Source organism: Manacus candei, unplaced genomic scaffold (genome assembly GCF_025592945.1).
Source record: "Manacus candei isolate 608988 ecotype Guabito, Panama unplaced genomic scaffold, ASM2559294v1 h1tg000056l, whole genome shotgun sequence".
Taxonomy (NCBI): Eukaryota; Metazoa; Chordata; class Aves; order Passeriformes; family Pipridae; genus Manacus; species Manacus candei.
Genome location: NW_026138104.1, coordinates 3,516,655 through 3,534,617, shown reverse-complemented (window position 1 = coordinate 3,534,617; position 17,963 = coordinate 3,516,655). Strand labels below are relative to the sequence as shown.

General features: G+C 41.8%; 2 protein-coding genes across 2 annotated transcripts in view; both read left to right on the top strand.

Annotated features, from left to right (window-relative positions):
* ITGA8 (integrin subunit alpha 8) overlaps positions 1-17,963 on the top strand; it is a 361,437-nt gene that overhangs the window by 252,369 nt on the left and 91,105 nt on the right. The gene's annotated exons all lie outside the window — the stretch shown is intronic.
* Positions 9,966-17,963, top strand: part of NMT2 (N-myristoyltransferase 2) — a 35,771-nt gene continuing 27,773 nt past the window's right edge. Inside the window, exon 1 of the mRNA XM_051802569.1 lies at positions 9,966-10,235. Coding sequence (XP_051658529.1) covers positions 10,126-10,235 — 110 coding nt within the window. The 5' untranslated portion in view covers positions 9,966-10,125. The remainder of the gene's footprint in view (positions 10,236-17,963) is intronic.

The following is a 17,963-nucleotide window of genomic DNA, read 5'->3' as shown; positions in this document are numbered from 1 at the left end:
TGTAACGTATTTCTCAATATATCCAACACACCTGAGCCATAGTAATTGGAACAAAGTAACACAGATCAGATAACAGGCTGAGATTAGAGTGTGTTCACTGTATGCTTTGCTTAATCTTAAAATCCAGTGATAAGTTCCATGCTTTAATTTTCAAAAACTTACCTTGAAAGATACCTTGGTAAAATACAAATGAGTTTTGTTGCTTGTATTTTGCAATTGCACAGTGAAGCAAGTAACAATAAAGCTTATAAAACAGAGAGAACAAAGCATAACTTGACTAGGTCTTGGCATCAGCAGCTCCAAGTGATCTTAGTCCATGTAGAAGATCATCTAGAAAAGCAACTGTTTTCTTATTTTATGATGGCAAGTGTTAGTGGGTAAAAAATGCAAGAGTTTGTAATGACAAAGCTTACAAAAATAATGAAAATATGTTGGTCTTAAAAAAAACACTAGGAACAGGTTTTCAAAGTCCATTTGTATCACAGTCTGTGAAATGTTAGGACTCATTAAGAGTCCATTTACTTGGTGGTTGTCCCCCAGTTCCCACTTTGTTCCTGCTCAAATACTTGATTCTCAAATCCTATTAAACTGTCTGTAAAGCACCTTGACTTATCACAGTAATGACCTTTTATTACTTGATTAAGTGCTTTGTCAGGGTACCAGCATACTAAACCCTCTGCAAATACAGGGACAAAAAATGGATCTTTCCCTAGAGCAGGATCTAATTTGCCCCTTTTGTAATCTAAAATGTTACACAAATTATACAAAATTGTGGTACTAATCTGAGATAGATTACAACAGAAGCCCAGCATTTGGAAATTGCTCATGATGCTTTTCTCTGTTACAGGAAGGACTGAGTAGCTTTAGTAGAGTGATTTAAGCAAATACGTTGAAATACCTTGGCAATATTTTCATTTTCTACCTTTCATTCTATTCATGAATGCTCTAGAGAACTAATTTTATTTCACTGTCCCAAACCAACGTGGTTGAAATTGGTAATTAAATGTCCCATGTAAGGTTTAGCCTATAGAACAGTACAAGTATAAATGAGCAAGTGTTGGGTTAGATATTTACTCTTTCTCTAGAAAGGTCCCTAGTGAACCAAAAAGGCATTTTTTTCTTAACCAGCAACAATTCATCTGGGAATTAAAATTTATTAAACATGGTACCTCTTAAACTATCAATAGTCTGTAACGTGGGGCATAGCAGCATCCATCCAGTACATCCTTGGACTTGGTCAAATGAGAAAAGTGTCCATTTGCTCTTTTAAAATATATGGGTGATGGGTAAGGTTTTTCTGAATCAGTGCTGCCATTTGGGTCTTCAGCATTTGAAATTCGAGATGTTGTATCTGCCACCTGGTGGTGAACTGCTTCTCCATATGTACTGTGTGTAAAACACAGTTTACAATTTCAATATAAGCCCAGTTTAAAACATCAATAACACCACAAGGCAGCTGGAACAAGATCATCAGTTGTTTCCCGGGCCTGCTGTCAGTCCAAGTGCAGAGATCCCTCTCAGCTGCGAGACCTTGCCCAGCCTTCTAGCTGGGGCAGGATTCAGCTTCTGACATCTCCATTCAAATCAAAACGCATCATCACTCATCACTGATGGCTGTGTATCACTTCTGTCTCCTGAACAGCACCTTGGTTTTAGGTTAAAATAAAGTAAGAACAGTTTAAACTACTAATTGTTTCCAAAGTTGAGAAAAATAAGAGCAACTCAGTTATTCTTTTCCTGTTCCTCTGCTTACGGACAGATGCAAGCTGTCAGGTTCAGTGCTAACCTTACACACATATAGAGATACCTATGAACTGTAATACATAATATTATGATGTATCATATACTGTGATACATATATATCTATATACACACTATATTTTCATATCTGATATTTTCATTTCTATTCCAATTTCAGGTCAGTTGGAATTGGAGCTTCAGGTAGACAAGTCAAGTATCATTTTCAGAACAGATGAGCACTTTTTTATATTACTCATGTAATTCCAACTGGTAAATTGAGACCAGGTACTGTTTTCTATTTGTCAGTAATAACAGAAAGGGTATCTAGTTCTTTATTGCTATAATCTGATTTCTACAGGTTATTACTTTGCAAAATGGGGTGCCTGGTCTATTATCACAACTGAAGTACTTCTTGTTTTATTGACGTGTTTTTCTTCTAGGAATTAACAGTGCCAGTTAGTGTGTTTTATCATTAAATAGCTATTCTGCCTTGAAAACTTATAGCACACAGGGAAGGAAAATGAGATGGCAACAGGGAGGTACAAATTAAATACTTGTTTACAGGTTATTTTTGTAATTCTGTAGAGAATGACTTTGTGTTCACATGACTGGAAATACAGACTCCTCAGTAAAACAAATAGAAGAATGCTCCTCCCAGTTTTATAAAGATAGGAAATGGTACTTGAAATACTGCTGTGAGATGAGAAATCCCACTTCCAAAGAAACAGCTGATCCTGCTGCAAGAGATGTTTGGAATCAGAGCTGGAAGAAATTATTTCAAGGGGCTCAAGGGATTACAAACATTGTTTTTTAAAGGGTTTTAATGGTTGTAGGGAGATTAAAAAGCCTCAGGACTGTCTTCTCCCCAACTCTTGCCATGTTTTCACAAGCCCACTCCCAGTAATGTTGGCTCCTTAGCTTCTCTCCCTAAGCAGAAACACACCACTGTCCTGCTCTTACACTGGAGCAGGACAGCTCTGGCTGTAGCATATGCACCACAAGCTGCTCCAGGTAGGTTCTGTTCCCTACACATCTTTTCTGGGAGTTTTCCATCAATAAAGGAAGAGGCCAGAACCACATGGCAAACTCAGGAAAATCTGCATAAAAAAGAAAGTAACACAGCAGGAGACGTGCCCACACTTCCCTTACTTACATGCTTACAGCTGGGCATTTCTCCCAGTGTTCCCTGTCCCTGGAGATGAGAGAGGCTATGGACCTTGGCTTCTCTCTCCCCTATCTTCAGGAAATGCTCCTTCTATAAACGCAACTCCCTGATCCCGCCTTCAGTTTTGTGCTATGCTGTGAGGCCAATATCAATGGGACATACAATGTGACACTGCAATATTAGACTTTTCAGTAAAGCTACTTTTAGGCCTTGGCGAGAGTGAGCTTTCTCAAGGTATCTGCATCTTTATAACTATGCTATTTGCTCTAACTTGTATTTAACACCTCACAGTTCTGCATTAAATAACACAATAAAAATGAGAGAAGCAGAACGTGATAGCCAAGTTCCCCCATATGAGGAATGGTTTTGTCTTGACAGGTGGATTGGTCTTTTGTTCTTTGAAATCCTTGAAAGTATACCTACATAAATGTGTGCGTGCGTGCATGCATGTACATGCATACACATTCACAAGTATGTATATAAATGCATTTAATAGAAAGGTTTATAAAGCTTATAAAATTAAATACTAGTTTCAGCATTTCAGCATCAAGCAATGCCAAAATAAAGGTTGCTCACCTAGACTGACTGGAAGAACCGGCATAAGAGCCCATAAAGGCTTGTATTAATTAACTTAATTGTCCTTGTGGTCTGACATTGCAGGGTCAAAACCATGCTTGATGCTGAGTTTCTGCCATGCCTGTGCCTTCAGCTTCCACAAGATATATTCACACTTGCCTTCTAGCCTAGACCTGATGTCTAAGTTTTGTGATTAAAGGTTGTCTAATACCTGTATTTTAAGTAAATTACTCTGGAATTGTTGCACACTTGAGAAAGGCTTTTCTTTTGCACAAAGTTATAAAATTCTGAAGGGTAAAATCGTACTGTTAAATCTAAAAAAAAATTGCATGGAAATGGAAGAGTTATAATAGAGTCTGACTTCCCACTGTCATCATAGGGAAGACACTGTGTCTATGAGACACTTCTTAATTCAGTGTAATTCTCCATGCAGTAGGTGTGCATTCTGACTGAGCCATCCTGTTAGTCTGTTTTTAACCACCCAGAAGGCATGCAGAACCTTTATTAGCATTACCCCTTTATCTGATTTGTAAGTTAATGAATATTTCTAGTTGGAGCAACCTATAGAACATTGGAAATTATTTTCTGTTGGCTATCATGGAAATGTGAGAAATACAGCATCTACCCAGAAGTAACAACATACTGTGACTGAGCAGGTTGTCACCACAGGGAGCATTCTGATTGTCAAAAAATACTATTCTCATCCAAGGTCTGCTTGTTGTTTATGCTAATGGAAATACGTAATGAATACTACAGGATTTGATGGACATACTATTTCTTTGGGGATAGCCAGACCTTTTGGTTTCCTTCTCTAGACCCGAAGTTTGAGAACTATCCTACTCAATATTAAGAAGGTTGAAGGTTTCCAGACTCTCATCTCCATTCCAGGATGTCTAAAAGTGTTAAATACCCTATGGCAAACTGGGCATGTAGGAGCACCCTAATAGTTGTAGTCTGTTACAATTCAGAGTGGTAGTCAGGCTGTAGCCTCTTCACTCCAGCAGGAAAAAATTTATATCTGTCACAGGAAAGAGTTCCTTTTTGTTTGGAGGTAAAGAACTATGTGAAACAGACAAACAGAAAACTCAAAAAACTTTATTTTGGAAAAATACTGAAATGGTCAAGAGATGAAGAGTAATTTGTGTATCTATCACTCCCTTCATCCAGAGTGAGGGAAAGAAAGCATCTTTGCTGTATCTGCAGCTTCCCTGCAAAGAGAAGGAAACAGCAGGTACATTGATAGGGGGAACTGTAAAAGGCTGGTGAGAAAACTGATTGCAGAACTGACAGGAGTAAATTGGATTGATTTGGAGATTGGATGGGCAGAAGTAATTGCTGAGTGTTGGTCTGAGTTTTTGCAGCACCAGTGTCAACACCATCTTCGTCAAAGAATCTCTCACCACTAATTCTCACTCACATATATAGTTTGAAAAAGGTCTTAGTTAGAATAAAAATAGACATTAAAAATGTAAAAGATTTATATAGTTGTAATTACTTGTGTCAGTTCTGATTATTAAATATCTTTTCAGGTAAAGCATGATTTATTTTTATTTTTTTTTACCTTTTGGGGCTAGAGACCCTAGGAACTGAGGAATTGCAGCGCTGGAGCCACATTGGACCTGTGTGTTATCTAAAACTTGTATCCTGCTTCCAACAGTTATCAAAACCAGATGCTTCAGAAAACTGGGGAAGAAATCTCCACTAGCGATAATAACAGGATGGAAGTCTTTCTATCCTTATCACTCATACCCTTAAGCATGAGGGTTTGTATTTATCATACATATTTTTTAATGCTACGATATGTTTTCTCTGTGCATGTCAATGTCTAACCCTTTTCAATGCTGTATAACCCACAGCCCTTACCAGTGCAAGCACCAGCATGGAGAAGTGAATGATTCTGTGCAATGGTAAGATGTAAAATAGAAGAGCTGTGGTATGAGCTGCATTTTAAAATGGAATTACACACAAAAAAATGTTGAATGAGAGTGTAGCAGAAAGAGTGGGATGTTTTGAGAGTGCTTGTCCCCCAGTTTGAATGCTGCAGCCAGTACAGGCCATCAGCAAGTGGGCTGTGGGAGACAGGCGAGGCTGCAGCTCACCAAGCGTGGTATGCAGCAGGAGGCTAAAAAGAGGTAAAGTGGGTGAGAGAAACCATAAAGATCAGAGATGTCATCTCACATGAATACAAGTGTGCAACATATGGGGGATCACAAGCTCATTTCATTCCCTAACCATTTCTACTTATCCTGTTGTTAACTGTAACAGTTAACAACAGAGAATTGTTTTGGTGCATTTGTTCTGTTTATTTTCAATCTGTATTTTCTTTCCCTTGCCTCATTTAGAATTGATGAACACACTATTTAAGCTTTCACCATAAAGAGCAGACAATTAAAAAAACCATTGTGAGGTAGTACTAGTAGGCACTTGTATGAAACAAAGTCTAAATATATTTGTTTGCTCCATAACTTTTTTTTTCACGTGAATTAGAAAATAGGGAAAACTCTACACTATTAGCTAATTTTCAAATGAGATCGGTTTTGTTTCCAATTTTGTTTCCAATTTTTCCAAGATTAAAAAATGGTCACACAAGTTGTTTATTATTATTACTTGCAATCAAAATCCATTTTAATTTATAAATGTCACAAATATTTCAAAGTGATGTGCAAAGGTAGGAGCAATCCTAAGACTGCATGAAAATTTCAGGTACTTTTCTTCTGCAGTGTTTAATACACAAAACACATAGACAAATCAGACGATGCCAATAGCCTGAATGCTGGATTATATATCACTAGCTGACAGGGATGTAATTAATACTTGTCACTAGGCAGGTAAACAAGTCTGGATTATGCCTGGCTGCTTGAGAGAAACAGTGTGTGTGCCTGGCTGGCTTCATTCAGTCGCAGAAGAGCAGAGGGAAGGAAGGTACAACCCTGACCATATGCTGCACAATCTTACTTGATGGTTCACACAGCAGGTGAGATCTGAAAAATATGTTCAGCCCTGGGAGTTTAGGATTCCCAATCCCCAGAATTTCTTACCGCCAAGCTTAGATGGCTCCTCCCTCAGTAGCTCAGGGTTCTTTTGAGCTCACGTTGTCACTGAGATGCCCAAAGTATTTGAGTGTTTGTAGGGCTTTGTTTTGAGTCCTGGAGTTTGCTCTGGGAGTCAACTAGGAAAAGTGAAACATAGCACCAGCAAAGTCCATTTGTGGATCTGGGCCTATACTCATATACTTACAGTCACCTCATGCATTTGAGGTGGCTCGAAGCCTCTCAGAATTACAGGCACAGGTTAATTTTGTTTAGCCATGACTGACCCACAATCACATTCTGTTATGGAAAGCAGAGGAGAGACAGAACTTGGAAGGAGAAGTAGATGGGGTAAGATCCAGAAAGCTGGGATTTATGGTAGTGTGATGGGTCTGCAAGACACTGGTCTGTTCCTTGGTGGCTGACAGTAGTGGGAGCAGGTAGGCAGAGCTACATCTGAAGTAATTTATGTGCCTTTTTCTCTTCCTTTCTTCCAGTTTGTTGCCATAAGCAACTGGATATTTTGTCTACATCTAGCAGCAAGAGTAGAGTCACTGTGAAAGCTCTAAAGAGACCTATGAAAATAACCAAGCAATGAATAATTCATGACATGCTGGAATTATTTTAATTGATTTCATGATATGCTGTTTAGTATTAAGTGAAGCGTATCTCCTCCAAAGGAAGTCTGTTTTCCTTTGTTATTAATTTTTTAGCTTTTGTGTAAAATGACTGTGCTTTCCTCTTTTCAATCTTTATAAAATAATAAAAAAAGGCTTTTATCTTCCCTGTACCTCTAGGAAGAGGTCTTTTAATCAGTTAAGAACAGTAAGTTCACACCTTCACAAACGCTGGCTCTTTACCTGGTGAATTTAAAATGAAGCATTTCTGATCACTTTTGATGGTGTGCTTAGACTGGTGTGAGTCTGTGGGATGTGTCTGCAGTATTCATATGCAGCATTTTGGGGAGTTCCTGGACATATCCACATGCAGCAACAGAGATCTTGGAAGTACAGATGCCCACAGAGAGACTGTTTGGGCACAGCAGAAGCCATTCTTGCTGCTCACTGTCCTAATGGTACATACTCCTTTAACTCTCTGTGGTTGAGCCATGTGGGGTCCTGAAATTCAGAGGTACATTTTCTTATGATGCTGCTCAATTTTCGGAAGACATCATTAATGTGATAGCCAACATCTATCAAGTAGTGTAACTTCTGAGCAGCTTCTGTAAAGTGAATTTAAATGCTCTGTGGATCTGTCTGGTAATTTCAGAAATGCAAAGCTACATTAGAAATCCTTATTGCAGGACAGATGCATAGCTCTCGCTTCTAGTCAACCTTTCTACTTGTGGTATAAGCAAAAGTCGCATATTCATGAAACACAAAGCACAATTCAGTGTTGTCATTTGACCTTGTAACAGTCAAATCTGGATAGTAATCTCGGTTGTGCCTCTCGGGATATAAGCTACTATCCATAAGGATATTCTTCATGCATGCTGTGAAGTATAGAATAGCAGCCATTCTGCAGCTATACTCCCCCTTCCAGGCAGACCCCTTAGCAGGAGACAGCAACAGGTAGCTTGCTGGGAGAGATTCACATTGCCTCTTTTATTGTCACTATGAACTGCAATGAGAGTCAGGATTCAGGCTTCCTATACTCTATTTGTCTCAATGAAGTGAAGAAAAATGTGGTAAAGAACAGAAGATGGTTAAACCCACAGCTTCTCTAACACAGTGATTCAATATAGCTGTTTAGTCATTGACATACTGTTCTTCGCTTTCTCCTACACATTATTATGAGAGAAAAAAGTCATTAGTAATCACTGGATTAACTTCTCTCTGGGCCAAGGGACAATTGCTTTTTGTTACTGAAAACTATTGGGTATTGTGCCTTTGTTTTGAGATTTCCTTCCTCTCCTACGCATTACAACTGAATGAAGGTTTACTCCAAAAGATCATTTCAAACTGTAATAACATGGTAGGCACATTTCCCCCCTGAACTACAGTGACAGCTTGACACTGGGAGGTCATACTTGGCCAAGTGTGAATTACAGACTCCACCTTATGCGTTTGAATTACAAGTTCCTGTGGCAACTCACAAGTTGTAAAGGACCAAGTGCAGTGGGGGACAGAGAAGCCCCAGTCTGGTGCACAGTACACAGAGGCTCAGAGTTTGACAGTAGGAGGGACATCTAGCTGTCTTCTGCTTGGCCAGTAAGATCTCTTACTTGACATGTAACTTGCAATACATGATAGAGCAAAATATAACACCACCTTAAATAAAAATGGGAGGAAGCAATAGCCTCCTCACATTAAATTACTTTCCAGGGGGCAGTGGAGATTAGGAGAAATCACAACTGATGCACACTATTTTTATGTTTTAATGTGATGTTCGGCAGCACTGCCAAAGCAAGCATTCAGAAATTCTGAATCTCATCCAGAAAGTTTGATATGACCCTGAAAATCAGGATAGTTCAAATATTTAACACAAGTGGCTCTTTATTTCTTTTCCTGGGTTCAAATCATTACCATTCAACTCCAGTTTTTCTAGCATGGAGCTTGTAGAAATACAAAAGGCTTATGGAAAACAGCAAGTGCTGTGAGAGCTGGTGGCCAGTGGCCACCATGCTGGGATCACCCTGACGGTCTCAGCAGCCTCCACCAGCAGCAACTTGTGTTTGTAGGGCTTTGTTTTGAGTCCTGGAGTTTGCTCTGGGAGTCAACCAGGAAAAGTGAAACATAGCACCAGCGAAGTCCATTTGTGGATCTGGGCCTATACTCATATACTTACAGTCACCTCATAATTTTGTTTAGCCATGACTGACCCACAATCATATTCTGTTATAGAAAGCAGAGGAGAGACAGAACTTGGAAGGAGAAGTAGAATGGGGAAAGATCCAGAAAGCTGGGATTTATGGTGTAGACACTGGTCTGTTCCTTGGTGGCTGACAGTAGTGGGAGCAGGTAGGCAGAGCTACATCTGAAGTAATTTATGTGCCTTTTTCTCTTCCTTTCTTCCAGTTTGTTGCCATAAGCAACTGGATATTTTGTCTACATCTAGCAGCAAGAGTAGAGTCACTGGGAAGGCTCTAAGGAGACGTATGAAAATAACTTGGCTGTCCGAGTGTTTATGGTGTGGGAAGGAAACACGGGGACCGGCAGAACTCGCGCCGATGCTGCCGAGGCCCGGCGGCTGCAGGCCCGGCCCAGGGGGCCCGCGGGACGGACACGCCGGGGCCGCTCCTCGAGGCTCCCGCGCTGCGGGGGCAGCGCCCACGGGACGGGGAGCCGGGGCCCGTGGAAGGCCGGGGAGGCGGGTTGGATGTCGACACGAGAAGGCCAGAGCGGGACCGAAGCGATGGACAGCACCACCCGGGTGTGCGGGCAGGGCAGGGCAGGGCAGGGCAGGGCAGGGCGCGGAGCTCCCCCTGCACGGCCCCGCCCCGGCCCCCGCGGGGCGGTGAGAGCGGCCGGGCAGCCCCGGCGGCCGCCTCCTCCTCTGGCAGCGGCAGCGCGGGGAAGGACCGCAGCTAGAGGGAGCTGCTCCGGACCGCGTCTGCCCGTGCGCCCCGGTTCTTTCACAGGCTCCCCCGCCCCTCCCCTCCCTCCTTCCCCCGTGATGGCGGAGGACAGCGAGTCCGCGGCCAGCCAGCAGAGCCTGGAGCTGGATGACCAGGACACCTGCGGCATAGACGGCGACAATGAGGAGGAGACCGAGCACGCCAAGGGGTAGGGGCGCGCTGGGCGGGCGGGCACGGCTCGGGGAGACAGCGCCGTGTCCGCCGCCGCGGCAGCGGCCGGGCTGGCGGTGGCCGGGCCGGGCTCCCCCGGTGCCCGGAGCGGCCCCTCGGCGGGGCGGGGGCCGGGCGGTCCTGCCCGCCTGGGGCGGCCTGCGCGGCCCGGCCCGGCCCGGCTGCTCCGCGGCGCCTGCGCTGGGCCAACTGCGGCCGAGCGGCCCCTGCCCGGGCCGCCTCCCGCCGCAGCGAGCGGGTGTGGGACGGCCTCGCGCCCCTCTGGGGGTAAGGGGAGAGGCGGGGGGCCGAGCCCCGGCCCGTGGTGAGGGGGCGGCGGGACTGGCGCTTTCCCGCCGGACCCGGCCTTGAAATTGTGTCGTGAAAGGGAGGGTGAATCCTGCCTCGTTGTCGGCGCTTCAGGGCTTGGGGGCGTTTCTGGGTATTTTTGGCCGTCAAGGAAACCCCCCTCCCCCGCCTCCCCGTAGCGGGGGAGATGCCCCCGTGCCCCTCGCTCGTTCCGGGTGGTTCCAGCCGAGCGGCTCCGCGCACATCCACAGCCACATCCACCCCCCGCTCCCTTCCCGGCCGGAGACCTGTCCGGGCATCGCCTGTGTCAGCCCGCCCTGCAGACGCTCCTCCTCGTCGTCACCCATTGTCCACAAGGAGATGGTACCTTCAGATCCACACGCTGTGGAGAGCAGAGTGCGTGTTTTACCGCGGCATTAGCCGGGGCAAACGCCGTTGTCTGGTTGTAGTTCCATCTCCGCTAATCTTGCGTCTTAAGTCTTCCCACGCTGTGGATCAGGCGGTGTCTCCAGTTGCCTGGGGAGCTGACAGAGAGGCATCCGGCATAGATGCGGCCCCTGGCACCCGGCAGCTGTTGGGCTGCCTGCAGTGTCGTCTGTCCGGGCGCAAGGTGCCAAAGGTCTGGCTTGCTTTGCGGGCTTTCGGGGCTGGGAAGTGGAAGGAACGTGTTTTAAGAGTCGAATTCGTTTAAATTTACTTCTTTTGCTTTTTTGAGAGGTTAAGAAAACGTGATTGCAGAGAAAGTGCTTTGTTGTCGCAACTAGGAGTGGCTGGAGTAACCCAAAATAGAACTAGGTTAATCTATACACTGCTACACAAATATCTTCCTCGTGAATTTCTGATTGATCTGGTCGAGAGCCTTCCTGTAGGTGCTTGATGTTTGAGGATGTACTCTGTTTGTTGTCTTCTGTCCCTAGGATTTGCTTGGCAAACATGCAGCACTGCATCTTAAATGTGACAAGGGAAATCTAAGAGACTTAGGGGAACGGACTTGTCAAAAAGGCAGAAAAGTGGAAAACTTTGATGCTTGCAGTTCTGTCATTGAATTAATGGCATGCACACTGAAATAGTTGTGTCAGAAATAATTACAATAGTATGAATCTGGGATATTAAAAAGGGAAAAAATGGTGTTTAATTATGTTAGAGCTTTTGTTACACTTTTTTGAGTAAATATATCACCATTGATGATTCCTGAATATGTAGAAGTTAAGAGCAGAGAGTTATTATTTATTGCTCTTCATAGGAGCCAACCTGATGTCCTTGATGATATTGTTTGATAGCCAGATGATGCCTGTCTGGAATTCATTCGGACCATATTCCTACTTCAGTTTCTTGTCCTGTTTGTTTGTGTGCATGCCCGGGCTGTAGCTGCCCTCTGCAGTGCTACTGTGTGCTCGGGCTGCTGTGACAGTGAGCGCAGTGTGTGAGAAGCAGCCAGGGAACAAAGAATTGCACTTCAGTGTGTTCCCGATTGCAGCTTGTGCTCTGCTCCAACTTGGGTTTCCCTGAGCTCTGAGGGACAGCAACTGTGGGCTATGTGCCCTTCTCCCTGAAACTTGTTTGTGTTGTATATCCTAAATGTATTTTTGTGAATATTTCAGAAAAAGCTGTGTTATTCATCTTTAAATAAGAAGGTGAATACTTACAAGTAATATGAAGTTTAGTTAAATTAATGGTAGATCATTCCAGTAGGAAAAGCCTCTTAAGTATTAGTATCTGCTGCATGAAGTTAATATCGACTTTTGAATTACTTTATTTTCTTGTAATCACCGAAAACCTTGTTTGCTACTCTTTGTCTAGAGGCTGAAATATTCAAACAAATTTCAGCAAATGAAAGTAAAAATCTTACAGTACAGCAAACCCAAAGATCTCCTCTTGATATGGGAGAATAACCAATGGTAATAGGAGCCTAATTATTCCCTGTTTTCTCCCTATTATCATATGGTAATTTTTGAGGTCACTTTAAAGTTTGCTTTGAGCTTTTAGATTAAGTTTTCTATACCTCAACATTTTATGAGCAGTCCTACTACTTGAGACTACCTATGACTGTTTCAACTGACTTGCTAAATTCTGAGTGGTCTCCATTGCTGCTGATCAGTATTTAATCTCATGCTATTTTAACCCTCATTTTTTAGAAAAAGGTAGAATATGTGTTTTATGTCAGTCTCTAGTAGGATTGCATTATAAATTAAGTCACTTTCAGGATGTTTCTTGGCATCTGAAAGTAGATCCTTAGAATACTCACCACAGGAAAACATACTTTGTGTGTATATATATATATATGTATATATATATGACTTTTTTTTTTAGAATTTGCAGGTTTCTTATGTGTTTGAACACTGAATGAGTGCAGCAGAAAATACCACTTTATAGCTCTCAACTGTGCAAATGTCTTGTCCTCTGATTCTGCTCCTGTTTTTTAGATGCAGGATTATGTATGTTGTGTGACTCATTGCTGTTTTCCTATTCTGTGTCTGCAGCTTGCTCCTGCTAGATGCATTATGCTGTATTTGTTCTGTTTTATAATAAAGTGTTGTTTACAAAATATCTTTGTTAGTGTGTATGTAGAAAAAATGTATTTGTTGCACCTGAATCCACCCTGCTGAGCTCAGTCTTGTAAGGTCTTTCAGTTCATTCTAAATAGCTTATGCTCAATGCCAGAAAGGCCTTGGGCACAGAACATTTAGTAAACAGATGAGGAAAAGGTATGACCTTTAAAAAACTCCCCCAACCCTCACAAATTATTTAGTTTGAATGTTTTAGCAGTATACCCCTATGATTATTGTTAAAAAGATGCCAACTTCATAACCAGCGCTACTTTTAGATTTAAAAAAGGAACAAATATTTTTAAGGTACTGGAAGCAGTGCTTAGTTTTAACAGGCAAGATTTACATCTTGGAGTAGAGCCTTACAGACTTGGAGCAGGAGGCAGAGGAAACATGCAGGATCTTTAAGGAATATCTCTTGGGTTAGGTTTTAAGGTAGTGGTACTGGATTCTCATGCTCAAAACCCTTGCCTTTTTAAGTATTGAAATATATGCAAATGAAATCTTCATCCACAGAGATTAGTAGTAATAACAGTTTATTAGTAAGTGGAATTTGAAGGACATAAGCCCTTCTGGTCAGGACCTTTCTATTCTCTTGAAGTGGTAGTAGTCTTACATAGCAAGGGGAAAGTCCTTTGCACCTAAACCTCCATTTTCTTTATGAACCAGGGACAGCTTTAGTATAAATAATACTGCTTTGAAATTTTTTGGAGTCTTGCCCGTATACATGAGATCTGATTTTTATGATCAAAAAGTGGAACATCTTCATATGTACATGAACATATGTAACATCTTCAGAAATGTAACTTTGCAACCTCACTTACTCACAGAGAAGTACTGTGAAGGCAAGAACCTTTGCAGTTTAAAAATAAACATCAAAGTACATGTTTGGTTTTAAATCTGAGAAATTGCTAACTTAAAATTACCATTCCAAGTAACTTAAAACAGATGTTGATATTACAAAAAGCTGTTTCTGCTAAAGCAAAATTTAGTGTTCAAAAAGGCAATTAAAATAACATTGACAGTTATTCAGTGGAATAGATAATCTCAAATCAAAACCAAGGGAGCCAAATAAGTCTGACTGCCTAAGCAGAGTAATTGTCACACCCCTCCTGATTCTTCCATCTCACCTTTTCATTGGTTTGCTCTGAGCTTCATGAAGTATCTCTGCCTTTGCCACACTTCTCCTCAAATGCAGCAAGTATCCCCATTTTTCTGTTTTAAAAAACCAAAACCGAAACACCACCACATGCAGGGAGAAGCAAAAGTCTTTTCTTTTTCACGTCTATGCAAAACACCAGATGTGTGTACATAAGTGGAAAGGTGTGTGGGTGTGATCATGGGCTTGCATTTGTAACTTGCAGACAAAATCATAAAACTGTAGGTCTCAGAGTCCTATCCACAACCTGTTTCTGGAGCAAGTTAAAGTCTTTTGGGTGCAGAATGAGGTCTTCTGACCCTTCTTTTGCCTCAGCTCAGTTTTGATTTGCATATCACTTTCATGCTGGCGTCAGTTTTTTCTTGTCCATCAGGCTGACAAAATTGTCATTGTGGGTGCAGTTAAAAATAGATCATCTTTGTGCTTAGGTACACCAGGACCTCAGTGTGTAGCCTCACCCTCCTGTCAGTAAAGTTTTCCTGATATATGCTTGTCTCTGACACAGTCAAAAGTCTTCCCCAACTCTAATGTTGAATGATTTTCTCGGTATAACAACCTGTGGTGTATGTGATGGGCTGGTCCTGAGCTCCAAGTTGTGTCACTTTAACAGTTGCAGGTTAGTTTGGAAAAAGAGATTTCATGCTTAAAAGTCAGTTTTCTAGAAATGGGAAACTTTTTTCTCCCCAAACTTCTAAGAGTAAGATACACTTCATAGTGTCATCATACAGGTTTATCTGACCAGACAAAGGAGAACTCAGATCTTAGTCAGCGCACAAGAACGTTTAAGTCAGAGAAGAGCTTTTAATAGGAAGTTTTGATTTGAATCTTGTTACCTTTGCATATCCTTTGTGCTGTCGTATCCAGCGTAATTCGTACAGGCTAAGCAATGTAAGTTCCTTCCTTCCCAGTCATTCTCACTCCCAGTTTTAGAGCTTCTCAGATCTATTCAAAGCAGATCATGAGAAGGACAAAACGTTCTGACGTGTTTTGTTTTGCTTCTGCCCTAATTTGCTTGGTATCTATGCAACTTGTGCTGGACAAACCTCTTTACTGCTTAGAAGTTTCTGCATGCTGCCTGCCACCAAATCTCTGGGTTGCAGGTGTGCCTAAGTAGTAGGATGAGTAGAACTCTGTTTAAGTCCTCTTTTTATATTTTGTGTACTGTAACAGTAAAACAGGACTGACCCAAGCAGGAGACTGCATAAGTAACTGCTCTGAACAGTCCCTGGATAACCTGTCAGACTAAGATACCAGTATTTATTTTGCTAGAAACAGTGTGAAAGCATGAAACCTGAAGGTCATAAACCAAAGACTGGGATTTTAGAAGATTTGAAGAAACAAAAAAAAAGTGTAGTTTTGAATGTCATATATATTTTACATCAATTTAGTACTGTCTTCCCTTTTCCCCAGCTAAAGAACGTGCATTTCTATATGAAAAAGACCTTGAATTGGTCAAAGAACAAACTAAAATTATCCTGGTAAAAGTACAGTTTGACTGGGGACAATATTAGTAAAACTTGGCAAAACTGATTTTTCTTCATAGCTGCCAACCTTTTTTTTCTAGTACAATTGTTCATTATTTCACCAAACTAAATAAAACATTGACCCTCAGGTAATCCTAGTGAGCAAAATTCCCCTGTGATATAAGTGGCCCAGCTCCTCCTGAAAGACAAGAGAAGTGAGCTACACTGGTGCAACTCAGGGAGCAGTGCCTGCTGAGAGCGTCTCTTCAACAGTGTTTGCTGAAACTCCTGGTGTTCAACACAAAAGCCCTCGGGAGTCAGCTCAAGGACACAGTAGCATCATTTGTTTCCTATATGTGAGATTTTAGAGGGAAGGATGAAAGTTTGTGGATGGTTCCAGAAAGTAGAAAAATACATCATTAAATGAATCTTAGCAAGGGTAAAATCACTTTCCCTCATATTTTTATCTCAGTTTTACCACATAGAGGTGGTGAAGTCCTAGGTCTTATACCTCTGTGGGTTTTTAACTGTTTTGTATTTATAAGCTCTTGCTAGGCTTCTGGGTCTGTTCTTGTTTAAATTCTGAAGAAAATGTCAGCTTGGTATGCAGGCATTTAGATAGATTTAAATTTTATTGTTTTAAACTGAAAGCCAGCAGCGTGCCCAGGTGGCCAAGAAAATCAGTGGCATCCTGGCTTGTATCAGACATAGTGTGGCCAGTAGGACTAGGACAGTGGTCGTCCCTCTGTACTGGGTTCAGTTTTGAGCCCTTCACTGGGCTCAAAACTGGTTCTGGAACATGTGTAGAGAAGGACAGTGAAGCTGGTGAAGGGTCTGGAGCACAAGTCCTGTGAGGATCAGCTGAGGGAGCAGGAGTTGTTCAGCCTAGAGAAGTGGAGGTTTGGGGCATCTTATCACTCCCTACAACTACCTGAAAGGAAGTTGTAGACAGGTGGGGGTCAGTCTCTTCTCAGATGACAAGAGAAAACGGCCAAAGTTGCACCGGGGGAGGTTTAGACTGGATAGTAGGAAAAACTTTTTCACAGAAGCGATTGTTGAGCACTGGAACAGGCTCCTCAGGGAGTCACCATCCCTGGGAGTATTTTAAAGATACATAGATGTGGCACTGAGGAACATGGTTTAGGGTGGGTAATGGTGGGTTAATGTTGGGCTTAATGATCTTAAAGGACTTTTCCAACCTAAGCAATTCTGTGTTCCTCTGAAATTGTTAACAAATCATGTAGGTGATATGGCAGTATCTTCATTCTGCAACAAAAGATTTTCTCCCTGTGTCACTTATGCAAGTCCATCTTTTTTTTTTTTTTCTGAAACCTTCCAGTAAATACTACAAACTCTTTTATCCTGTGTGTTTGGTCTGCTGTACTGTTTTCTGTTGAGTAACTCCTTGGTCCTGCCCCAGAGGCTGCTGTATTTACAACTCTCTCTTTCCAGGAGCATAACTTAACCCAGTGTAACTTTGAATGTTAAGGACTTCTTGGGATTGATCTTTCGCTAGAGTCTGTTCTAAAGTACAGTAATGATCACGCAAAAACGAGTCTTTGTGTAGTTGTATTGTTTAATTAATTGTAGGCTTTTGACCTCTCTACTGGAGGGAGGGTGTTTTCTTACCAGTTTCAGCTCTGACAAAGTAGAGATGCTACAACTGGGCATCATAATCTTGAAAGTGAGCATGTTCCATGGCCCTTGCAAATGTGTGGATCTTAATGTCTTTAGTTATTCTTTTATTTCTGTTTGTTTGTCAGCATGATATCTGGGGGTTTCCCTCTCCAGGATTAAAATGAACAGTTATTTTTTTCTTTTTCAGTGAAAAACACCCAACCCCCTCAAACTTCAATATCTCTCTTGAGTTCCAGTATGTACATGTGGTTTTGCTGAGAGATTAACCTCTTGAAGGGGATTTGGTGTTAACTGACTCATTGCCTCCTTATTTTCGTTCTGTCTGATAGTTGCCAACACATCCCACACTTTGCAAATCTAATCTTGATTCTATATCTTCATTATTTGTCAAATTAGAATCTTAAAGAAAAAAGAACTTATATTATTAATAGGCAAAGTATGTCAGAATCTACAAGTGCAATGTTTACTTTGTTGCTGGGTTTTTTTTAATTAAAGTTTACTGCACTGTGTTTATTGTTTGAAATCACAAATGTTTGGTTAGTTTTGTGTTGTTTCTTACTGAGATTTCAGCAAGACTTTCATCGCTACTTATGTTAGGAACAAAACTCCCT